The 25,781-nt window shown below is 46.3% G+C and overlaps 2 protein-coding genes across 2 annotated transcripts; both read right to left on the reverse strand.

Moving 5' to 3' along the window:
• Positions 1-1,319: 1,319 nt before the first annotated feature.
• On the reverse strand, positions 1,320-12,778 carry mrps5 (mitochondrial ribosomal protein S5). Its single transcript, XM_061231364.1, has 11 exons — positions 12,693-12,778; positions 10,957-11,109; positions 10,231-10,356; positions 8,055-8,288; positions 7,571-7,605; positions 5,140-5,230; positions 4,367-4,413; positions 4,217-4,274; positions 3,483-3,545; positions 2,878-3,014; positions 1,320-2,352 (listed from the first exon to the last, which is right to left on the reverse strand). The coding sequence occupies exons 1-11, from the start codon at positions 12,739-12,741 to the stop codon at positions 2,128-2,130; spliced, it is 1,218 nt and encodes a 405-aa protein (XP_061087348.1). The 5' UTR covers positions 12,742-12,778; the 3' UTR covers positions 1,320-2,127.
• A 3,291-nt stretch (positions 12,779-16,069) lies between these two features.
• On the reverse strand, positions 16,070-20,771 carry LOC133122898 (bilirubin-inducible fluorescent protein UnaG-like). The gene is made up of 4 exons (XM_061233166.1): positions 20,699-20,771; positions 17,526-17,713; positions 17,211-17,315; positions 16,070-16,120 (listed from the first exon to the last, which is right to left on the reverse strand). Exons 1-4 carry the CDS (start codon positions 20,769-20,771, stop codon positions 16,070-16,072), a joined length of 417 nt encoding a protein of 138 aa, XP_061089150.1.
• Positions 20,772-25,781: the final 5,010 nt, after the last annotated feature.

The following is a 25,781-nucleotide window of genomic DNA, read 5'->3' on the forward strand; positions in this document are numbered from 1 at the left end:
CGCTGACGCTTTTCATATGGTGGGTATTTATCTCCGTGGCCCTACGCTAAAGGGGACCAGCAGGGTTGGGGATGGTTCGTTTGTGCTACCTTTCAGTTCAACATTAAGTTCTTGTGTAAAACTGTGACGTAAGAATCAGAATAATATTTTATTGGCAAAGTATATTTTTACGCATACAGTATCCTACAAGGAATTTGACTTGGTTAACAGAAACGCCCTACAATGTAAGCAGGCTAAAACGTCAAAACATCCCCGTCAAAGACTGCAATATTTGATTTAAGACGGTAGAGGGGCAAACTGTAAATACAGGGCGGAGAAAATAAATACTTTTGTGAAATAGGGGAGATAAACAAACCAAACTGCTTCGGCGCGGAATCCCGAGGCCAGCGAACTGTATCTTAGCCGCGATAAATTATTCATGCGCACAGGTCGGCGGGTACGAAGCGGAACGACATCCTCATCAGCAGCGCGAGAGACGGATTCTTTAACGACGTCTAGGCGGAACGGCTCCGCCTTCGCGCGCTCACATTTCTGTTTACTCATTCCATACGTGGCGTGGCTCTTTTGTGGAAAAAAAGAGGGAATTCTATCAGAATAGAATAATCAGCGGTTTATTGTTCTCCCGGGGTTATTAATTTTGCAAAAAGGCTTGGCTATTTTTAGTGTCACATTTTATGTTTCCTGTAGGCGTAATGTATTTTACGCACTGTAATTAGCAGATAAAAAAACGGACCAGTAAAAACGGTGAGTGAGCTTTAGAATTTTTTTTTTTCTTCGGGTAGTGCTATTATTTTATATTAGCTATATACTATTATACATTTGTTTTACCCCCTACCAAAAAAACCTTGTTTCCCAGATGGAGGTTGCACATTCTCTTTCCCATTAACACTGTATAATGTATGAAATATAGCAGTTGCCAGGGTTACTTAAGAAAGCAAGACAAAAAAACTTTAATCCTGCATTCCTCCATGTGATGAAGAGACCACGCGAAATTATGTCACTCAAACCACCAGGTCACCTGCCCAGTGTTGTGTTTCCACAAATACAGTATTCAGTCAGCCATTTTACATCTGGTTTTGTTAGCTTTTAATTCAAAACAAAACTACAACCAAAGCAATGGAGCCAATTTACCCGAAACATTGAGTTAAAAGCAACTGCTCCAGACACACACACACACGCGCATGCACACACACAGACACACACACGGGCACACACACGCACACACACACACACACACACCCTTTGCTTTCTGAAAGATATTAAATTATGAACAGATTGTGTAACTGTAGGATTTTAACACAGGGGATACACACGCTTACTGGAGGATTCTTTATCATGTTTTAATTCCTCTGCTTTAATCTGGTTAATGCACATTCTCATGTGTTCAGTGGGGATACACAAGCAATCTTTAAGCTGCAGCTCAAAACAGAAAAGTCAGATTAAAAAAATGACAAGAGCTGATGATGAAACTGAGAACATGGGCTGGCATCAGATCTCAGGAAGGAGGTGAGAGATAAGTGGTTGGGACGGGGCCCCTGTGTGTGTTTAGGGCCAGTGGGAGTGGGCTGGGGCCCCTGTGTGTGTTTAGGGCCAGCGAGAGTGGGCTGGGGCCCCTGTGTGTGTTTAGGGCCAGCGGGAGTGGGCTGGGGCCCCTGGGTGTGTTTAGGGCCAGCGGGAGTGGGACAGGGGCCCCTGTGTGTGTTTAGGGCCAGCGGGGGTGGGACAGGGCCCCTGGGTGTGTTTAGGGCCAGCGGGAGTGGGCTGGGGCCCCTGTGTGTGTTTAGGGCCAGTGGGGGTGGGACAGGGCCCCTGTGTGTGTTTAGGGCCAGCGGGGGTGGGACAGGGCCCCTGTGTGTGTTTAGGGCCAGCGGGGGTGGGACAGGGCCCCTGTGTGTGTTTAGGGCCAGCGGGGGTGGGACAGGGCCCCTGTGTGTGTTTAGGGCCAGCGGGGGTGGGACAGGGCCCCTGGGTGTGTTTAGGGCCAGCGGGAGTGGGACAGGGCCCCTGTGTGTGTTTAGGGCCAGCGGGGGTGGGACAGGGCCCCTGGGTGTGTTTAGGGCCAGCGGGGATGGGACAGGGCCCCGGGGGTGGCGTGGGACAGGAGCTCAGGAGGAGCCGTGCCGGAGGTCACCACACGGTTCTCTTGACGTTGGCCCAGACGGAGCGCTTAGTGCCCTGGGTGGCCCGGACCTCGGCCCAGTCCAGCCGCGTGTCCGGAACCTCGTCCTCGGGTTCTGGGTTGGAGCGGGCTCCGCCCGGGGGCGTGGCCACCACGATGGGGAGGGGCCCGCGCTCCGGCTGGAACTCCACAACGTGGAGCTGCGTCCTCTGAGAGAGGGCCCTGTGTGTCTCCTACAGAGAGAGAGACCATCCGTCTGTCCATCCGCCCATCAATCCATCTATCCATCTATCTATCCGTCTGTCTATCCATCTATTCATCTATCTATCCGTCTGTCTATCCATCTAGCTATCGTCTGTCTATCCATCCATCCATCAATCCATCTATCCATCTATCTATCCGTCTGTCTATCCATCTATTCATCCATCTATCGATCCATCTTGAAGTCAGAGAGAAATGTAAGCTTTGAAAGATGCTTTGGAAGAAAACATCTGCTATGCAAACAACAGCAGCAGCAGTAATACAGCACTGACTGATGTTGATGGTGGTGAGGGTGAGGTCTCACCTGCGTGGCAGGGCCCGTGTGAGGTCTCACCTGCGTGGCAGGGCCCGTGTGAGGTCTCACCTGCGTGGCAGGACCCTGAGACAGGGCCCGTGTGAGGTCTCACCTGCGTGGCAGGGCCCGTGTGAGGTCTCACCTGCGTGGCAGGGCCCGTGTGAGGTCTCACCTGCGTGGCAGGGCCCGTGTGAGGTCTCACCTGTGTGGCCAGCCCCTGGAACAGCGCCCGTGTGAGGTTGAGCAGGTTGGTGGATCCGGACACTTTGGCGTACATGTCCTCGATGCCAATCAGCTTACAGATGGTGATGACCGCCCTGTGGCAGTGCAGACCGTAGCCTGAAACAGAACACACACACCCACGCATCGTACATACACACACACACACACACACACACACACACACACACACGCACACACACACACACACCCACGCATCGTACATACACACACACACACACACCCACGCATTGGTACATACACACACACACACACACACACACACACACACGCCCACGCATCGTACATACACACACACACACACACATACACACATACACACACACACCCACGCATGCACACAGTGCTGTGAAAACAGGGGTCTCCGGGAGAAATTACCCCCCTGTGCCAATGACACACAATATGACTTCCACGATTAATACTCACTTTTAGACTTTCATATTGTACTGATATAGTATCTCATAACAATTACAAACATAAATGTAGGGTTGGGATGATCTGAAACCCAGTCAGCCTGGAATAAGACTCATTGGTCAAACTGGAATAAGACGTGATTTGGTCTCTAACCTCGATTCTGCTTCTTCATCCGCAGAGTTGTCCTCTTAAAGGTTGAGCTGATATCGTGGTAAACTAAAAAACACACAAAAAAAACATCAAAAAGCACAATATGTACAGGGCTAAATGCAGGTTGGGCATTGAGTTTAATAGAAGCTCACACCAGAATAAGAAGAAGGCGCAAGACATGGCTTGTTCAGTGGTAAGCTGATAATCACCCAGACAGCGCCCCCTGGTGCTGAGAGATGTAAGCTACTTGGCTCAGGGTAATGAATGCTGCTCACAGTCATTACATTATATTACATTACAAGGCAGACGCTCTTATCCAGAGCGACGTACAACAAAGTGCAGATCAAACACAGGAACAAGTGCGAAGAGGACCTGAGAGGACAGTACAGAGTCCTAGTGTAACCATACAGATACAGTCGGAACCCTTGAAGAATATCAACTTACAAACTAGCATACCACAGTTGGCAGCTAGAATACCCCGAGTACAACAATACAATAGCTAATACAAAACACAAAAATATCTATATCTAAGTATAGAAGTGTCATTACAGTCTATGGCATATAAAAGGCTAATCATGGTGGTGAGGTAGGGAGGGAAAGGTGCAGCCTGAAGAGATGAGTCTTCAGTCTGCGTTTGAAAGTGGTCAGAGACTCTGCCGTTCTGACATCCACAGGGAGGTCATTCCACCACCGTGGGGCCAGGACAGACAGCAGTGCAGGTGTCCCTGCTCACTCACTGGTGTGGTCGTTGTATCTTTCAATGAAGTACAGGAAGTGAATCGCTTTGTTCTTTGCCTGAAAAGAGCAAAATAATAAAAATTAGAAGTTAATATTTAACACACTTTAGAGGCACTTTACTAAGTACTTTAAAAAGTAATTCACTTTACTTTTCTCAAGGCCGTCATTCGGTCTGCAGCCTTCCCCACAGCGAACCCTGGAAACGAGAGGAAATATCTCAATTTAAACAATTACACTCTGCACTGCGAACACCTGGGGCTTGAAACTCCAGTCCTGGAGGGCCACAGTGTTTGCAGGTTTAACTCCAGTCCTGGAGGGCCGCAGTGTCTGCAGGTTTAACTCCAGTCCTGGAGGGCCGCAGTGTCTGCAGGGTTTAACTCCAGTCCTGGAGGGCCGCAGTGTCTGCAGGTTTAACTCCAGTCCTGGAGGGCCGCAGTGTCTGCAGGTTTAACTCCAGTCCTGGAGGGCCGCAGTGTCTGCAGGTTTAACTCCAGTCCTGGAGGGCCGCAGTGTCTGCAGGTTTAACTCCAGTCCTGGAGGGCTGCAGTGTCTGAAGGTTTAACTCCAGTCCTGGAGGGCCGCAGTGTCTGCAGGTTTAACTCCAGTCCTGGAGGGCTGCAGTGTCTGCAGGTTAAAATAAATATTGATCTCAGAAAATTCACGCCTGACAGGTCTGCATTATATCAGGTTGCCACCAGGGGGCAGTATTCGGCAACCAACACGAATGAATATTCCAGGCGCAAGTTCTTTGGGAAGCATAATGGAACACACACACACAGACATGCGCACACAAGACACACCTGAGACATTGCGTTCATTTCTTTAGTTTTTAAATTAATATCTGCCACCTTTTTGCCTGTAGTTTATCCCAGATAAATGGAGCCAGCAAGTTCCCCCGTTCCCCCACCCACGGGCCCCATACCTGCGGCCCCTTGTCCGTTTCCCACAGCAACCAGACAGCTGACCGACCTCTTCCTCCCCTCGTTGGCCGTCATGTTGAAAACGTTCTTCACCTGGAGGGATATCAGCAAACTATTTGTGATATTAAATAACAGTACTACTAATAACAACATATTACAATATTACTGTTATAATTATCAAGCACAACACCTTACACTTGCAGTAGGAAACTAGTCGCAATATTAATATTAATAATAATAAATCATCATTATTATTACTACTATTACTGTTGCCTTTTTCCGCTATCCTTTGAGGGTAGCACCCCTCTACTGTTGCTTCTCAAGATTTTAAAACCATGGCAATTCTCCCGTTGGTCAGCAGGTGGTGCTCGTGTCTCAGCGGAAAACCCTATGCTCTAACCACATCACTGTTATCAGGAGGAACGGGGGTAAAACCAGCTCCGTCAGCCCCCCCAGGGTCCAGTGTGATGGAGATGGAGTTTGATGCCTCAGGCACCGTGTTCCAGCCACCTGCCGTAACCGATGTGTGCGTTTGAGAAAGACCTGACTTGAAAAGGCGAGAACACAGCGAAACTGCACCGACTGTACGCCGTTTACATTGATTACACAGACGCGTCACCGCGGGGAGAACCGGGGAAAGTCTCGTTCGCCCCTCAGTGATGCCTGGCTGCTGGCTCCAAGACTGCTAACAGCAGGTCGACCAGCGGGTTCAGCTCAGCCAAACACAGATCATGTGTACATAGGCAGTTTTTCTCCAATATGTTTTTATCGAATACATCTGTATGTTACGGAGCTAGCTAGTTTGCTAATCCGTCGCGATTAAGTTTTCTAGTTCTAAACGCCGCTGCCTTCCAGGCTTCACCGAGCGAAGGACAGTGCCTTGGGCGAGCTCGTCAACTAACGGCAGGAGTAAGAGAGCGTTCAGCCGGTAACGGCGCCAAACATGCTCGCAAAAACCGTCTAAAAGCGAAAACGGCAACACGGAAAGAGTGGGCCTTATTGATCCAGGAAAGTATGGCGACAGAAACATTTATAAATACAGATCATTTTTCTGTAGCAGGCCTACTCAGTGCCAGCACTGCAGGACTGTAAGCCAGCTTTCTTAGAACTCTCTTTAAACAGTTGGGAGAGAGGAACATTGATTTGGTATAAGACTACAATCAGCCAAATCGAGCCATTTCAGCACCGTAAGCCAACGGGATTCACCCCAGGAGACAGGTCTAGAGTAAAGCACATTCAAAAAGTGAAAAGAACCCTACAGCACTATGAGCCTGACCAGGCTGCTCATAACCTTACAGCACTATGAGCCTGACCAGGCTGCTCATAACCTTACAGCACTATGAGCCTGACCAGGCTGCTCATAACCTTACAGCACTATGAGCCTGACCAGGCTGCTCATAACCTTACAGTACTATGAGCCTGACCAGGCTGCTCATAACCTTACAGCACTATGAGCCTGACCAGGCTGCTCATAACCTTACAGCACTATGAGCCTGACCAGGCTGCTCATAACCTTACAGCACTATGAGCCTGACCAGGCTGCTCATAACCTTACAGCACTATGAGCCTGACCAGGCTGCTCATAACCTTACAGCACTATGAGCCTGACCAGGCTGCTCATAACCTTACAGCACTATGAGCCTGACCAGGCTGCTCATAACCCTACAGCACTATGAGCCTGACCAGGCTACTTCAACAGACTGAATGACTGCAATGGCGTACATTAAAGAAGAAAGAGACAACCTATTTTCACAAATAAAAACGCTGACACTACATGCCAAATCTGTAGACGAGTACAGAAAGCTTTTGTGCAGAACAGTGAAATTAAACTCTGTCGAAGGCACGCAGCCGAGACACTGAACCCGGGGAGAGAGTGTCAGACCAGGCCCTTTCCTGTACCGTGATTTACCCCACCACGGTACGCCACTCACCATCCCGCCCATCTTACACGGCACACACCAGCGCTACTGTGTAACCGGAGAAAGAAGCAAAAAACACGATCTGACGAAGAGCGACGTCCGCACGCCTCTCATGCTACAGCAGCAGGGGGGAGAAGGCGTGACGTGGATTGTAATTTTGATCACAGCCCCACACATTCATTACCTCCACATCCTCTCTGATTGGACACATTTCCCCCACATCCTCTCTGATTGGACACATTATCTCCAAATCCTCTCTGATTGGACACACTACCCCCCACGTCTTCTCTGATCGGAGACATTACCTCCACATCCTCTGTAATTGGACACGCTACCTCCACATCCTCTCTGATTGGACAAAGTGGCATATTACGTAAGGGGGATCAGAGAACTGTCAATCAGGTGTGCAGATTGGGGGGAGGGGCAAGATAACAAGTAAATAAAAGAATGCTGCCTGTCCCTTCTCCTGATGGCCAAACCATCGCTTTCCCCTCCTAGTGCCGGGGAGTCTCACCTCTATCGCCCGAGAGTCAAACTCGTGATAGGTCTCTGGAACAAGGAAACAAACACAAGGCAAGCATCAATATACAGGCCATGGTGCAAACTCGTTTAAGGTGACAATAGCCAGCTATTGATTGGCCTTTCCTGCCCAACTCACTCACTCACTCACTCACTCACTCACTCACTCACTCACTCACTCACTCACTCACTCACTCACTCACTCACTCACTCACTCACTCACTCACTCACTCACTCACTCACTCACTCACTCACTCACTCACTCACTCACTCACTCACTCACTCACTCACTCACTCACTCACTCACTCACTCACTCACTCACTCACTCACTCACTCACTCACTCACTCACTCACTCACTCACTCACTCACTCACTCACTCACTCACTCACTCACTCACTCACTCACTCACTCACTCACTCACTCACTCACTCACTCACTCACGGGGAAAGGGGCCCCGGGAGAGGGCAGGAAGCTCACCGCCGTTGGGGCCGGGGTCCGGGGGCCCCAGGCTGATCCCGCCCCAGGAGTTCCCGGTCCAGCCGCGCTCCTTCTTCACCTTCGTCCTCCTGCTCCTCTCGTACGCCTCGTTGCTGCGCTCCATCTCCGCACGCACCTCCTCCTGCTGGGCGGTGCTCCGCTGGGAGAACAGCTTAGGGGGCCCCTCCCGCGGCAGCGAGGTGTTCAGCCCCGGCCACAGGTACCCTCCGCGGCCTGAGAGACACAGCACACCACAACACCACAATAACACACTACAGCACAGCCTGAGACACAGCAGCACACCACAACACCACAATAACACACTACAGCACAGCCTGAGAGACACAGCACACCACAACACCACAATAACACACTGCAGCACAGCCTGAGAGACACAGCACACCACAACAATAACACACTACAGCACAGCCCGAGAGACACAGCACACCACAACACCACAATAACACACTACAGCACAGCCTGAGAGACACAGCACACCACAACACCACAATAACACACTACAGCACAGCCTGAGAGACACAGCAACACACCACAATAACACACTACAGCACAGCCTGAGAGACACAGCACACCACAACAACACACTACAGCACAGCCTGAGACACAACACACCACAACACCACACTACAGCACAGACTGAGAGACACAGCACACCACAACACCACAATAACACACTACAGCACAGCCTGAGAGACACAGCACACCACAACACCACAATAACACACTACAGCACAGCCTGAGACACAGCAGCACACCACAACACCACAATAACACACTACAGCACAGCCTGAGAGACACAGCACACCACAACACCACAATAACACACTACAGCACAGCCTGAGAGACACAGCAACACACCACAACACCACAATAACACACTACAGCACAGCCTGAGAGACACAGCAACACACCACAACACCACAATAACACACTACAGCACAGCCTGAGAGACACAACACCACAATAACACACTACAGCACAGCCTGAGAGACACAGCAACACACCACAATAACACACTACAGCACAGCCTGAGAGACACAACACACCACAACACCACAATAACACACTACAGCACAGCCTGAGAGACACAACACACCACAACACCACAATAACACACTACAGCACAGCCTGAGAGACACAACACACCACAACACCACAATAACACACTACAGCACAGCCTGAGAGACACAACACACCACAACACCACAATAACACACTACAGCACAGCCTGAGAGACACAGCAACACACCACAACACCACAATATCACACTACAGCACAGCCTGAGAGACACAGCAACACACCACAACACCACAATAACACACTACAGCACAGCCTGAGAGACACAGCAACACACCACAACACCACAGTAACACACTACAGCACAGCCTGAGAGACACAGCAGCACACCACAACACCACAATAACACACTACAGCACAGCCTGAGAGACACAGCAACACACCACAATAACACACTACAGCACAGCCTGAGAGACACAGCAACACACCACAATAACACACTACAGCACAGCCTGAGAGACACAACACACCACAATAACACACTACAGCACAGCCTGAGAGACACAGCAACACACCACAACACCACAATAATACACTACAGCACAGCCTGAGAGACACAGCAACACACCACAACACCACAGTAACACACTACAGCACAGCCTGAGAGACACAGCAACACACCACAACACCACAATAACACACTACAGCACAGCCTGAGAGACACAGCAACACACCACAACACCACAATAACACACTACAGCACAGCCTGAGAGACACAGCAACAAACCACAACACCACAATAACACACTACAGCACAGCCTGAGAGACACAACACCACAATAACACACTACAGCACAGCCTGAGAGACACAGCAACACACCACAACACCACAATAACACACTACAGCACAGCCTGAGAGACACAGCAACACACCACAACACCACAATAACACACTACAGCACAGCCTGAGAGACACAACACCACAATAACACACTACAGCACAGCCTGAGAGACACAGCAACACACCACAACACCACAATAACACACTACAGCACAGCCTGAGAGACACAGCAACACACCACAACACCACAGTAACACACTACAGCACAGCCTGAGAGACACAGCAACACTGCAGACCTTCCCCGATGCGCTGCCCTCGGTTGAGGTCTTTCTTGCCCTTCCGCTTGGACCTCTTCCCACGGCCTTTCCGCGCCCCGGCTCCGGTCTCCGCCAGGACCCCCTTCCACAGCTGCTCTGCTGTCACTTTTGCAGAAAAAAGGAAAAAAAAACAAAAGCTCAAAACATTTAAGCATTTCGACTGTGACGATGATCTTGGGAGAAGCAAGATCACATTGACATGAGTGAGAAACAAAATGGCCTGGAACAGCTGGGCTCTTCACCAGCTCAGCCTATGAAATGAGCAGCAGCTCATTGAGCCAATCAGAACTCCATTCCACTGCAGACCTCAGGCTCATTAATGCCCCACACTGTCCATTCACTTTCCATGAGAATTCATTAAATTAACCACTGAACAGGAGTAATTAAGAGTAATTATCTGGAGGCGGGGGCTGTTCAGAAAGTTCTGGAACACAGTCCTGAGGCCCGGGATGCAAAAACTGTAAACACTTTATTTACCTGCACTGCCCTGCCCTGTCTTAAAACATTTACTGTCTTGTCAGGTCCTGTAATTATTACGTCATACTCTCCTGTCTGGTCATCGTTTTTACTGTCCTAACCTGTCCTGTAAACATTTATCTGTCCACTCCTGTGTTGTCTCAATCCGTCCAGTCGAATGCACACGACCTAGTCGCACAGACTGAAGCGACATTAAGAATGGCCGACATTCAGGGGGGTGGAGCTCACGTTTGTTGAAGAAGCTGCCGTGCCGGACTTGCAGCGTGGGGAACAGGGTCGGGGTCGGGGTCGGGGTCGGGGTCGGGGTGAGGGCCCGGCAGGCGGCAGCAGGCCGGGACAGGTGTGAGAGCTGGCGCCCCCCCGCCTGAACCAGGCTAGGACCTGAAACAGAACCAAGGGTTGCCAGGGGTTACAGACCAGTGCACGACATCACGTTACCAGAGGTCACATTACATTTACATTATTGGCATTTGGCAGACGCTCTTATCCAGCTCTTATCCAGAGCGACGTACAGTTGATTTGACTAAGCAGGAGACAATCCTCCCCTGGAGCAATGCAGGGTTAAGGGCCTTGCTCAAGGGCCCAACGGCTGTGCGGGTCTTATTGTGGCTACACCGGGACTAGAACCACCGACCTTGCGTGTCCCAGTCATTTACCTTAACCACAACGCCACAGGCCGCCCACCTTACAGAACAGTGCATAACTGTGCGTTACCAGGGGTTACAGAACAGTGCACCACCACGTTGCCAGGGGTTACAGCGCTCACCCTGAGGATGAAATGGGAGTTTTGCTTAACAACTAAAACAGACAATAAAGGAACAAAATGATTAACCCTTCGAAGAGTATGTTTTTCTTTCTTCCAGTCACCAGTTGAGGTAGTTACATTAACATTCGTGTCCAGTTAACAGCATACAGGCAGATGTGGTAGCTGAGACGCACCCAAGGGAGGGGCTGCGGAGGGTAATCATGTATTTTTAATATCATGGTTTTAATATCAGAGCTGCGGCCTCAAGCAGCGGTACCGTCCCGCAGAACTCATCCGACGCTCCGGATCCTTTCAAACATCAGCCGAGTAGCGCTGCAGCTTTTACCAGCAGTTTACCAAGCCAATCATTAATTATGACAGGGCTGGTGTTATTTAGACTCAATACAAAACAACCCCATTTCTTTTTTTAACGATTTGGCTGGAAAACACACCAGAATCACGCCTGACGTGGTTCCCCGATACCACAGAATGCAAGCAGAGCTTTATTAAAGAAGGACCTCTAAACCTCGGCTATCGTGGGCAGAATGAAAACAGACGCCATAAAGACGCCTTAAAGATCCGTAGCATTGTTTGCAGAAGCATGGACAAACCAAACTGCGTCTGAGGGTTTGTTTTTGGCGTGCGCTGGATGTGGAGGTTCTGGCTGTATTGAACAGCAGTGTTATTATAAACGGTCATCTTTGATCTGTATGACAGGTTGACACATATCTGAGCGGTTTGGAATGAGCAACTAGAAATAACCGTTATATGAATACGACCAACGAACGTCTGTCTGTGTATGCATTGCTTCTCATATGCAAACGTATAATACTAATCGTCATAAACTGTGGAATTAATCTGGGGCTGTTGCACGTTAGCTCATGTTTAGTTATTCTGGCGCCTCGATAAACTCCAGCTAGCCAGCAAATATCAACTACAATTGCATTTTAAATCATCTCTGTTCAAGTCACATAAAACAGTGTGGGCTTGTTAAACAGTGGACATGGTTTATAGATAACGTAGTTAGAATTACCCAGCAAGCTAGCTAAATAGGTAGGACATGTGATAGAAAGCTAGGTAGCTAGCAGCAGCAACAAGAACAGAATGCATACTTGTACGAATTCAGTTAGGTCTGACAAGTAACGTTTTTTGGACATACATTTCATACATTGAGCCTATTATTTGGATCAAAGGTTTAGGTGTACTACAGTTAAATCACCTCTTAGAGTTATCCGGAGGACAGAAGATATCCATAAGGGCGCCGCCATCTTCAATATTGCCTGAAGGACCCAATGTCAAATTAAGTACGCTAGAAGCTGCCTGATCAAAAAGAAATGTCATATTTATCATGTTTGGTATAAAGCAGCGTTATCTGTCTTTACAATTTCAATGTCAATGTCTGATATGATTTTAAAAGTAGTAATATTTATACACCTTTCAGATTTCACGAATAGTGTTTCTGGGACACGATGTGTGTTTTCTGGTTATTGGTATTCACTTTCCACTTGAACGTTGTACGTCACTCTTGGTAAGACTAGCGTCTGACAAATGCCAATAGTGGGATTCTTTTTTCGCAACTGAATTGGGTATGGGATCTCAAAGAAACACGATGCGTTCACGTTGCTTGAGTTAAGGTTAGATATTGCATCGAAATTACTTCGCACACCTTTTTACAACAATTTTACAAAATAGCGAAAATAGCATTCTAGCGGTAACCTCATATTCGTTGTTTTATTTTAAATGCAGTGTTTTGGAATATAGAGCCAAAATAACAAAAATTGTGTCAGTGAATATATTTCACCTCATAACTGGCAGTGGTACCCCTGGTGTAAAATCCAGCGGTGACCAGCTGTTTCAAAACCTAGCTTGAGCTGGTCAAACCATGTTGAGTCTGGGGGTGGTCTGAACTGGGCAACCAGCCACCAGCTATTTTAAAAGGGACGTGTTTGTCGTTGTTTTTGATATCATTGATATGTCTAGTTAACAGTGGTGGTTGGTGGGTTGGAAAATTGAGGCAAGGTGAGTTTTAACTATGGAGGGTCCTGTGGTATGCTCCCCAGAAGAATAATTTTGGTCAAATCGATGTAAAATGGGGATTTGGTCACTTTTGGGGGAGGATAGAACTTAATTCTACCATTAGCTTGGCTACAAATGCAACACAATACAAACCAGGTCCTTGAAAATGAAATGATATATAATTACTTTGCAACGCCACAAAATAATTGGGTTTGAACATTGACAGTTCAAAAAAGATAGTGGCAGTGTCAATGTAACCTTTAACAGAGAGTAATGCCACATGTGTCTGCTGGTATTTGTTCATGCTTTCACACAACAGTAACTCTTCCTATCTGAAATCCTTCATGCAAAATCTGAGATTATTGCTTGGCAATGGAGGTATACCAAGAGAACCCTTATATTTGAAGTGTCAATGCAAACCGTATAACGTAGCTCTTTTACAACAACCAGCAGTAGTCAAACATTTTAATTCTGAATGTGTGTGTGTGTGCATATGTGTGTGTTCCCATATATGTGTGTGTTTTTGTTTTTTATCTTGTCAGAACCTCCTAGAGCTTCCTCAAATTAGCACTGACAGTCTGCACTTTAGCATCATATTCATTGTTTCATTTCAAATCCAATGTGCTGGAGTACAGAGTCAAATCAACAGAAATTACAGTAGCACAGTCACTGTCCAAATACTTATGGACTGCACTATATTTTCTTGTCATTATATTTTCATTATATTCTATTTTCATAAGGCAGCAAAGCATCAATCAATCTACTCTTTTAAAATGACCACCAGGGCCATAGCAGAACTGATTCATTTAACATTTTTGACCATTTCAGATAGTCTTATTGAACGGCCTCAGACCACGTTGAGATTGCAGTGCATCATGGGACACTGTGGTAGCGTTCAATCAGCTTTCATTCGCCCTGAACAGAGCGATTATCACCCTGCAGCGTGGTCACGCGGGACAGCCCTACAGGAAGCGCCACGAGCGCGGGAGGCCAGCGATCAGGCCTGTCGGCTGTGTGCGCCGTAATTATTGTTCGACAGGCGGGGAAATGTCCATGCATGAATCTCGCAATTACGTGACATTCACTGCAATCTACAGACTGCGTATTTCCTGCGGTTTCGCAAGGTTTGGCTGACTGAAAGCGAGGGGGCTACACTCTGTGCTCTCCGTGGCTTTCATGTTCGGTGACTTGACGGTACTGAGGTAGTATTTTTAGAAAGTCGATGTTGGAAATATGAGCCAGAGAGTGTAGGTAGGGCTACTGTGTCCTCAAACTGTCAACGAGTTTATCACAGTTTTTTTTCTTCTTAATTCTACGAGGTGTCTGTCCTCATATGTTCCCGAGCTGTCACCGTTGAGTTTGCTTCACCAGCGCGCCCTTCTCGCGAGGCTCTTGCGTTTGTAAATATGGCCCCAGGCAGACCTGATCCAGCTACTCACCTGCGGAGCGGTGTTCCTCTCTCAAGCCACTCAGGGTCAGTCAATCCTCCGACGAAAATAGCGACTCAAAAAGAAATTTGACGAATTCTGAAAAGCTCTGATCAATCCCGCAATCGCCATATTTGGGCCAGGGTAGTTATGAGGATTGACGGGCTGCCACTAATGAGATGAAAGGTGGTGACGGACGGACTGGAGAGTAATATTCTTTCAGGGGGCACAGGATTCCTAGCTGTCCACATTTGTGGTAGGCTATAGCTCAGGTCTGACGTGAGTTTAGCACTGGGGACGTTCGCGGGTATGGTTGCAGAACGATTTAAAATGAACATTCCATTTAGTTCGCCACCAACGGCTGTTTTTAATACCAATGGATGCGACTTAGGCCTACCAATGCCAGCTTGCTGATTAGCTGCTTAGCCCACAGACCCTACATGCACTAATGACTGCTGTGTCACAGTGACCACTTTATTAGGTATTTATCTGACTTATTTGTGAGACGTAGCGTAGCTGCGTCTTGAGCCGTAAGCCCGCGCCTCGACTGCTTTCAGCCTGCAATCTTGAGCATGTTCGTTTATTTTACACGCGTTTCCCAAAGCAACACCTTACCAGGCAGCGCGCAATAGGCAGTACGCTACTACGCTACTTTAGAGCCGCTGTCCGCTTGAAAAGGTGCTGAAAGGTTTGGTGAATCAATTTCATAATAATTGATTTGACTGCTTCCTAGTCATGGAATGCAGGCCTACTGCAAGGCCTAACTAAAATGTATAAAACACAAAATAAGCATAAGCTTAGACCAGCATAGTCTACTATTTGTGTTACAAAATAAGAAAAAAAATGTAATCCTGTATGTTTGAACATAATTGATCCTTATATATATATTTATATCCACTTTTCTTAAGCGTGCCTGGTGCCCCCTGAACATACAGTGAAGTGTCTGCTTATATAGCCTATGTTTTGGTTTAAATTACATAAAGGTTGACATATTTTAAGTTGTCAACAAAAGAAGAAGGGTTTAAAATATATATATATTTAAGTTCCATCATGGTCCCAAAAACACACAAACACACATGAAGAATGAAAACATGAAGTCAATTCATGCAAGTGATTTATTTAAAAGAAGGTGACACAGGAGTGGAGCCGCAGTTCATGCCTTGTGGTACTTGCGCACTGCTACTACGTCTCCAGACGTAAGTGTCTGTGGAAATAGGAATCGGAATAAGGCAAAATGACACAAGGGATTTCATATGTATAACACTACAGTAAGGCCTACATATACACTCAATGATCACTTTATTAGATATTTATATTTATATTTATTTTTTAGACTTATTAGCCTTTGCTGCTGTATCCCATCCACTTCAACTTCGACGTGTTCAGAGATGCTCTTTTGCGTACCACTGCTGTAATTCCTGGTTATTTGAGATATTTCTCCAGTTTCTGTTAGCTTGAAACAGCCTGGCCCTTCTGCTCTAACCTCTCTCATTAACAATGTTTCTGCCTGCAGAACTGCTGCACACTGGATGTTTTTTAGTTTTTCACACCATTCTCTGCATACTCTAGAGACTGTTGTGCGTGAAAATCTCAGGCAATCAGCAGTTTCTGAGATACTCAAACCACCCTGTCTGGCACTAACAGTCATTCCAAGTCACTTAGATCACATTTCCTCCCCATTATGATGTTTAGTGTGAGCAACAACTGAACCTCTTGACCATGTCCGTATGCTTTTATGCATTGAGTTACTGCCACATAATTGGCTGATTAGATATTTGCGTTAAAACGCTGGTGTTCAGGTCTAGCTAATAAAGTGATCACTGGGTCTACAATTAACGTCTTCATGCACTTCTCATGTTCTTGATCACTTAAGCATTTAGGACAACTGACCACAAACACAAGTAATATATTTTACTAATAGGGTGGCCTGTAGCATAGTGGTTAAGGTAAACGACTGGGACATGCAAGGTGGTTCAATCCCCAGTGTTGCCACAATAAGATCCGCACAGCCGTTGGGCCCTTGAGCAAGGCCCTTAACCCTGCATTTCTCCAGGGGAGGATTGTCTCCTGCTTAGTCTAATCAACTGTATCTCGCTCTGGATAAGAGCGTCTGCCAAATGCCAATAATGTAATGTAATGTAATATCACAAAGTATGTATGTGCTGAGATTGGTCTTTGTATTGTCAGCTGTGATAGAACATGCTTTGAGATATAACAAAGGTATCAGTTTTTAAACTGAACATTCCACTAATACTATAAAATGAGAGGGGATGGGAATTTCTCAACAATCTCACCACGACCAGCTTGTCGCCTACGATGTCTCGCACCGACGTGGTCTCCTTGCCACCGCCCCACTTCTGCAGGTACACCAGCTTGCCTTCTTCAAAGGTCACGACAGACTGCAAGATCATAATAAATATTTGTTTGTTGTGGCCACGTTATGCGTTGTACATTTGTTTTAGTTTTATTTTTTTGTGCTGTTGCATGGTTTTTGTAATATTGCGTTATTTCCCTGTACTATTAACCAATGTCCATCACAACAACACACCATGCTGCCTGTTTTACTGCATTTATATAGGCTAATGCATCCAGCTCAGAAATCCACTTACTCGTACGTCTGTCCTGCCATCAGAAGGGATCTCGTCAAACTCCTCCCCCAGTGTGAACTTCACCTCAGTGTTGAGAAACGTGGGAGACCCGTTCTCTATCACCACGTTCATTTTGTCTCCGTCCTTCTGGCTGATGTATAACGTCGGTGACGTCTTATCTCCACCATCGCTTAATGGCTGAGGAGCTCCTGCAGGAAGATGGCGCACAGACAGCAGTGGTCTACGTTATCATAGCGTACGTTATCATAGCGTATGTTATCACAGCGCACGGTATCACAGGGTATGTTATCATAGCGTATGTTATCATAGCGTACGTTATCATAGCGCATGTTATCACAGTGTATGTTATCATAGCGTACGTTATCATAGCACACGTTATCATAGCATACGTTATCATAGCACACGTAATCATAGCATACGTTATAGCACACGTTATCATAGCGTACGTTATCATAGCACACATTATCATAGCACACGTTATCATAGCATACGTTATCATAGCACACGTTATAGCGTACGTTATCATAGCGTACGTTATCATAGCACACATCATAGTGCACGTTATAGCATACGTTATCATAGCACACGCTATCATAGCATACGCTACCGATCACAAGCAGGCACTGCAGCAGTCTTTTGAGACCACGCTCTGCGTTTCAGGGTGTATTCTATCCCTAGTTTTCCCACTATCTTACTTGATCACTTTTTTTTCTACGTTATAATTCTACATTATCCCTACGCTGTTTTGTGTTGCATGCATTTCTGCTGTTCCCTTACTGTCTCACTGCCGTTTCAGATATCATTCTTAGTTTTTCCCTTGTACAGTACTAACCCATATTAATCAAACTAACGTTAGACCAGAGTAGTTATTTACCAACTAATCAATTAACATGCCCGTCATTAGTCTCACCTGCCGCTGCTCCTCCATTCCGAATTACTGACACTTATTAACCGACTAACATTAGATCAGCGTAGATACTAACACATTAACCAATTACCCACTAATCATCCGTCGTTCAGTATCCACTCCCATTTCCAACCTGTTACCGGTGTTATTCCCTTTGAATGCTGATCACTTCCATCTGCATCTCGTTCCCGCTTAATCAATGACCGTGATTCTGAGCAGCTGTCCTCTCTGCTACGTCAGCTCTGTTCTTTCCAGCACTCATTGCGAAATCGTCCCTCTTGATACTTTTGAGCGTTATCCCTTCCCTTCCCTTCATCCCATGGCCATGTCTTCTGTCTGCCACGCTCTGAATCCCGTCTGTTTGACCACCGCTTCTGCTTGCCACTTATTGTACCCAGCTACCTGCCTTCTGTTCGACCCGGCTTGTCAAAGACCCCTGCCTGACTTCTACTTCCCCGACCTTCAGCCTGTTTCGGACACTTCTCCTGGATCACCCTTCTGCACTCCGCCTCGCTGATTGTTTCTTCTGGCTTTCGACCCACGCCCGGCTCTCGACTATGACTCAGCCCTGCCCTACTGTGCCTAGCCTTTGCGGATTGCTTACTCCGCTGTTTGACCCTTGCATGGACTTAATTTCGTACTTGCTATTAAAATCTCCCTTGGGGAGTTTACCCTATTCTCTGGTCCGTGTCTGCATTGGGTCCACCCGCCAAGCCTCAGGTAACTGGCCGAGTTTCCTCAAGTGTGGGGACGGGGTAAGAATGTCCGGAAGTATCTCGTCAAGACCCGAAACATGTCGCTACTCAAGCAGTATGTGAAATTTATTTATCTTTTTTTCCCACAACATCCCAGAACTATGATCTTCCAAGTATTGCATGTGCCATGTTAAATCACTTTGTACTTTGACTAATCATTTGGCCAAATACAATTACAGATAAAAAAAACTACATTCGGCGTGACATTGGTTCAGGAGGTAAGAGCAGTGGTCAGTGCCGGTTCAATCCCCCTGGGTGTGTCAAAGTGTCCTTGAGCAAGACACCTATTCTTGTTTATCTGGTTGGTGCCTTGCTTGGCAGCCAATTGTGTGTGTGTGTGTCTGTCTGTCTGTCAATTGTACAGTGCTTTAGATGAAGATACTATATAAATGCAGGCATTTACCATTGTATATTTCAGCCTAGCTGGCTGCCACAAATCAGAATTTTCAGACGAGCAGTTTTGGGAAAGAGATTTTATGTTCTACTGCTTCAGGAAGTTTATCTTTTGTTGATTAAAATGGATATTCAAACTGCCTTTGTAAATTGGTTTGGCTTATTAAATTGTGTTAATGATGAAGTGCTATTTGTTAGTACACACTTCTTAATGTCATTTTCATTCCCTAATTTCTTTAACATTAATTATGTTCTAACCGGTTTGTTTGGTAAGCCTATTGGGCCTACTATCTGACTGTTTTTATTTTATTTCTCAGCCTCAAAATGGCTTCCTTGACTTTCATTGGCACAGTTCTGGTCCTCATGGTGACAAACAATAACAGACTCCACATGCAATCAAAAGTCTAGAATCAAGACTAGATACTGAAAGCCCTTATACCTGCACTAAGGAAGTGATTGAATACACGTGATTAATCAAACACCTGTGAAGACTTTGTCCCAAATATTATGGCACCCTGAAATCAGGGGACTAGGTATACAAAGTGCAATTTCTACATGAAATCTGTAATTTATATGTCAAACCAACATGTATGAAAATACTTTTTAATAAAAGGTGAACATCTGCAGTTTAACAACATGTCAATTGTTTGATTACAATTGTGGAGTACAGCACAAAATCAAGAAAACTAAAATTATCTTTGTCCCACGACTTATGGATCTCACTGTGTATATATAGACACATTGACCACCACTTTATTAAGTAGACCTGAGCAACAGATTGTTAATGAACATATCTAATCAGCCAATCATGTGGCAGGACAAGCATGCATAAATGGTCAAGAAGTTCCTGTTCAGACCAAACATCAGAATGGTGAAGGAAGAGATGTGATCTGACTTTGACCATGGGATGATTGTTGGTGCCAGACTGGGTGATTTGAGTATCTCAGAAACTGCAGGTCTCCCAGGATTTTCATACAGAATGGTCAAGTTGACAGGAAGGCGACAATAACTGAAATATATATCTGTATCTCATGTCTAGTAGTCCCACTGTATAGAATAGCACAGATAATTCTAGAGAGATGCTGGTGTACGCATATTTAAATTGTAATTTAACTCACCAATAGCTTTCAGGTAATTGCCAAAATTCTTGCTTTCTTCAATCTTCCAGGTGCCAACAAATTTTTCAACCATGCTGAAAAGTTGGAGCTGTCAAACACGTGACTGAGAATAAAAAGTAGATGTTCACGAAGCTCGCGCCTGTTTCTGCAGTGCCGCTGTGGATTTAACGACGATCTAAACGCAATATTAATACTCAAGAGAAGGGGAGGAGCCAAGGGCACAAATTTGACTGCCCCTTCTCATTGGCCGGTTATGGGAAATCTACAACTCTTGATTGGTCCAGATGCAATGTATGATCAGGACTTGTTTTTAGATTTACACCTGCCAACAAGCTATCACCAATATACATTATTCAACCAAGCCTACTCCTCTGCAGTTGGTCATAAAATGATTTATGGTTTAGTCATAGACTCCTCTGTGATTGGCGGTATAACAGCAGTAAGTGCAGCAGCATCAGAGTCACCGTCTGAAAGACGATCCTCACCTGAGAGACCTCAGAGCCCGCCTCAGCCCTCCCGGCTCTCCCACACAGGAGAAGAGTCTGACTTATATTCAATGTTAAATCACTATTCTGATTAATTCCTTAAATTAATAAAAAGTTAGTTCCCAATATTGATTGATCAATAAATAAGCAGATGCATAAGTAAATAATGTACAGGGGGCTGAGGTATTCATTATTGCATTGCTGTTTTATGCAAGGGTTAAGGAGAAATATTTGCCATGTTCTTACAATGAACATGAGTTCAGGGCAATTCACGACATTTCTTGAAAGAAGCCACTGGAAACTTAATTCTGTCATTGGGATCATCGAAGCATGAGATGCAGCTTGAATGGGAATCTGACACTAATCGCCTTCATGTTTATTCTCACCTATACATTATTTTCCTTTTCTTTATTGTTAATGCATCCAGCAGTTACTTCAAACAACCTTTAAATAAATCCCTATGTCAGATAATATGTCTCTATGTCCTGCACGTCTACATTCGTTTTATAGATAAATATAAACAGATTTATTTGCTGCTTAACTGTTTCTTTAAACTCCGTGGCTTGTGAAAGTGAATTACTGGCAGAAACATCTTCTTTGGTGTCTTCAAACATGATATTGGAGAACAATCTGATGTTACAATTCATCAATATATGCCATTAGAAAATTTTCTTTGTGCTTTTTAATATACATATATAACTTATTTTATATTTTTCAGTAACTTTTTGAGAACGTGAATAGGAGTAGTCATCTTTGGTCGTTAGAGAGAGCAAGTGCCCAGTATCCTGTAGATTGTAATGTATCTCAGTTCTTTAGGGATATTTTTTCAACGTTTTCTATTACTGCTCCAATGCCATTTTTCAAATATATAATTAGTCACTCCCAATAATTTGTGTTCCCTCCCTCAATCGTATCCAGTTAGCTGCAGGCAGTATAATGACATGAGGATATGTGGTTCTCCAAATAGAAGAAGAATTTTTCATTCTGATATCTTCCTTCTCTCTATCCCTGTGTACAGTAAGCACTAAAAGGGGAACATTGTTGTTTTCTACTCCTCTACTATTAAAACAGTAAGTTGCTTTACTGTATGTCTTGAATCAATTATCCACAGCAAGCAGTTACACATTTTTTTGCTTCTGTTTCACATCCATATACAGCTGGATATGGACAGAATCAAAGCAGACCATGGACCTACCCTGAACTGCAGCAGCAGTGCTCCATCAAGTGATCAGATCTGCCACCTATAGATAACAAGACTACTTCCTTATCACAAATACCGCTAAAGGCCGCAAAACAACCATACATCATACGTTATTTGAGGTACTAATGTCACGCTAATTGTCCAGTTATTTCAGCTGAATTCTGTCAGTAAATCTGTGGTCCATGTCCCACAGTGTTTCACATAGCTGTCTCCTCCCATGATCAGTTCATCGGGCAGTTTCAGCGATGAACACAGAATTGATGCATCGTATATCCTCCGGTATATGTTGTGCCGCGTTATTCGCTTAGTTCAAAGCATAATTTATTACCAACTAAGACGGTCTCTCCTCACTTCTGAATCAGTAAGCTGTAAAACACACCTGCCCTCCCGTGGAAAGGGATATCTTTTCACCCCGTAAATCAGGGATAGTTGCCACTGCCGCTGAGACGGTTGGATACTCAGACGTTTGGCAGGAGCGCTATGCGTCGCTCTGGCTGAAATATGAGGAGACTGACGGTACAAACACACCGGCGTTCGTGCGCGGGTCCTGCCACCCTTTACATTACAGACACGTTTCCCACACATACACAAGACAAAATACGTGAGAAGTGCGACGAGCTGTTGTGACCTGTTATTTCTGTCGTGTGCGTTGCTAATGTGGCCTACGCCTAGTGGAATGATTTAGCCTACCCGTAATAATTACTGTTAATCAAATAATGTAATAATTAAGATGGGATGGTAGGAAGTTCAAATGAGGGAACGTTCCGAGCACAGTGAGACGCTTTAGAGGGGAGGGGCGATGCAACCGGAGCTCCAGGGTTTAACGAGGCGCGGGCAGGGGGCCAGGGGCCTGAGGCGTGAATTTTTCTCCTCTAAGTGTGAGATCTGTTCGGGAGCCAGGGAAAGTGACACCATTTCGCATCTGCCTTATCAAAATGCACAAATGCAAAACAATCATATATATATGTTGTATTTATATTTATATGTGTATTTCGAGTTGTGTTTTCTCTTCATGAAAATCCAATGCACTCTGATCATATCATCTGCTCGTTAAAATACAGCTTACTTGCAGATCATATGTTTAATATGTGGTTATTTGCGTTAATGCCACCTTCCTGTCAGCCATTTGAGAGGCTGTGAAGCTCCACCGATCCGGGGCGAGAGCTGTTAGCTCCAGAGGGAGAGCCCGTGATACGGTGGAGAATCGGCCCTGGACCGGCCGGCCGGCCTGCTTCTCCGCACTGAGGAAGCCCCAAACGATCCCGGGCGAGGCCTCCTTCTCAGCCAAGGCCGGCGTCGACACTCGCAAAGAGACCGGGGGAAAATGGCATCCGTGGGGGAGCTAAGCGGACACCGCTGCTAGAGAAACATCAACAGCTGGATGATCCCTCAAACATTTGGGATAATCTTCTGTGCACAGAGGGAGTCAAAGGTGGAACTTGTTTGAACGACAGGGACTCTGTCCTGTCTGGTGTGAGGCAGACACAGCACATCACAGTCGGAGCGTTACGCCGTTACTCAACCCCGTGCTGGGAGCGTGATGCTCTGTGGATGCTCTGTGGATGCTTTGTGGGTGCTCTGTGGACGCTCTGTGGGTGCTCTGTGGATGCTCTGTGGACGCTCTGTGGATGCTCTGTGGGTGCTCTGTGGATGCTCTCCCGCCTCTGGACCGTTACTGAAGGTGCCACAAATTCTGCTCTGTACCAGAAACCAGCAGTCAGACATTTAACCTGCCAGCTCAGAGGACCACAGCCTCCAGGGAGATCTACTATACAACCCAGGGCTCAGCCTGTGTCCCACTGCAGATTATTTCCCACAAATTTCACCCAAATTGGCGTGCCTGGTTGTGTCAACTTGGCCTATTGCTGCGATGTGGTCTGTCGAGCTTGACGACGCTGCTGGTGCTGGCAGACTGCTGCTGCCCGAGTGACCACTGGGGGGCAGTGGTGAGCCCAGAGATGTATTCACTCCTGACAACTGAACACCTCCCTCCCTCCTGACAACTGAACACCTCCCTCCCTCCTGACAACTGAACACCTCCCTCCCTCCAGACAACTGAACACCTCCCTCCCTCCTGACAACTGAACACCTCCCTCCCTGAGTGACCAGTTAGGCGTGAGACTGGGTGTCTGTCACGGCCGTCACAGGATTTTCCCTTTTTTTGGCAGTGACTGCAACCACGCAGTGGACATTATAACTGCAGGGCCGTTGGTAGTTTCTTTGTTTGTTGTGTGAGGAGAGCTCCAGTTTCCTTTTCCACCTGAAATATAATTTTTTTCCATTTTGTTGCTTTTGTTGTTGCTGCGATAAATTCAGTATTAATATTTCATATCAGCCACGGTGCTGCTGCCGAACACGCTGAGGTAGAACACATAAACGCCGTGATGGATCGTGCGTGGCAACTTAATCAAGTCTACCGGCACGTGGAGACATTTGGGTTATTCATGCGGCGCGTTGTTATGTTTTCAGTTTAATGTCAACGTAATGTGCTCCGTTCTGGAAATGAACTGTGTACATTCTATAAATCATTGAACGCCCCCCATGTGAAGAGAGAGCACACGATACTCAGCATACACTGCAAACCCATCTACAGTCCCACGCACCTGCGCGCAGCACGGTAATTGTTCATCCTGTTTTTGTCTCGGATTCAGAAATTGAGACACGGTTTTTCTGTGACACTGGCAGTGTACCGTGAATACACATATGCTCTGTGTGACTGTAGCAATATTTGAATGTATTAGAGATAATTAGAGTACTACTGAAATGGTCGCGGTAGTCTCTGTTTTATTGAGATGAATAAGAGCTGGAGATGGCTTCTGCGTACCAGTTCCTTATGAATTATGGGAGCTGCTCAATGGTTGATTCAGGGAGGCGGCCATGTTTGATTCTGCGGCTCTTTGGCACGAGAGGCTGAGCAAACTGCAGCAAAGCGGCGATGGTAGGACAGATGCATGCTGGGAAAAAGGACACCAACAATTCAGAGTGAAAAGTACAGTTGATTAGACTAAGCAGGAGACGATCCTCCCTTGGAGCAATGCAGGGTTAAGGGCCTTGCTCAAGGGCCCAACGGCTGTGCGGATCTCATTGTGGCTACACCGGGGATCGAACCACTGGCCTTGCGTGTCCCAGTCATGTACCAGTCATGGACCCAGTCAAAGCTCGAACCCTGAAGATCAAACCCTGAAGATCTTCCCATTTCCTTTGAGAAGCTTGGACAGCAGTTATCCAATCACACGCTGAGTAGCTCTTTCCCAGTGGCTCAGCATTGTGAAATAACGCTGAACAAAAAAGCATCAATTTCCATTTTCTGCTCATCTCGTGAAAGCATTGTGAACAGCGTTGCTTTCTGACTCTGTTGTTCTGCCACAAAGACTTTGACTTCCTGCCAGAAGCACTG

The sequence above is a fragment of the Conger conger genome, chromosome 2, assembly GCF_963514075.1.
Source record: "Conger conger chromosome 2, fConCon1.1, whole genome shotgun sequence".
Classification (NCBI taxonomy): Eukaryota; Metazoa; Chordata; class Actinopteri; order Anguilliformes; family Congridae; genus Conger; species Conger conger.

Coding starts and splice junctions, on each gene's coding strand:
- mrps5 (XM_061231364.1), bottom strand. CDS start 12,741: ATGGCGGCGCCCTTATGGATATCTTCTGTCCTCCGGATAACTCTAAGA. Junction 10,357..10,956: donor CGGCAGCTTCTTCAACAAAC/GTGAGCTCCACC, acceptor TTTCTGCAAAAG/TGACAGCAGAGCAGCTGTGG. Junction 2,353..2,877: donor TCCAGGGGCTGGCCACACAG/GTGAGACCTCAC, acceptor CTCTCTCTGTAG/GAGACACACAGGGCCCTCTC.
- LOC133122898 (XM_061233166.1), bottom strand. CDS start 20,771: ATGGTTGAAAAATTTGTTGGCACCTGGAAGATTGAAGAAAGCAAGAAT. Junction 17,316..17,525: donor ATGGCAGGACAGACGTACGA/GTAAGTGGATTT, acceptor ATGATCTTGCAG/TCTGTCGTGACCTTTGAAGA. Junction 16,121..17,210: donor TAGGCGACAAGCTGGTCGTG/GTGAGATTGTTG, acceptor CTATTTCCACAG/ACACTTACGTCTGGAGACGT.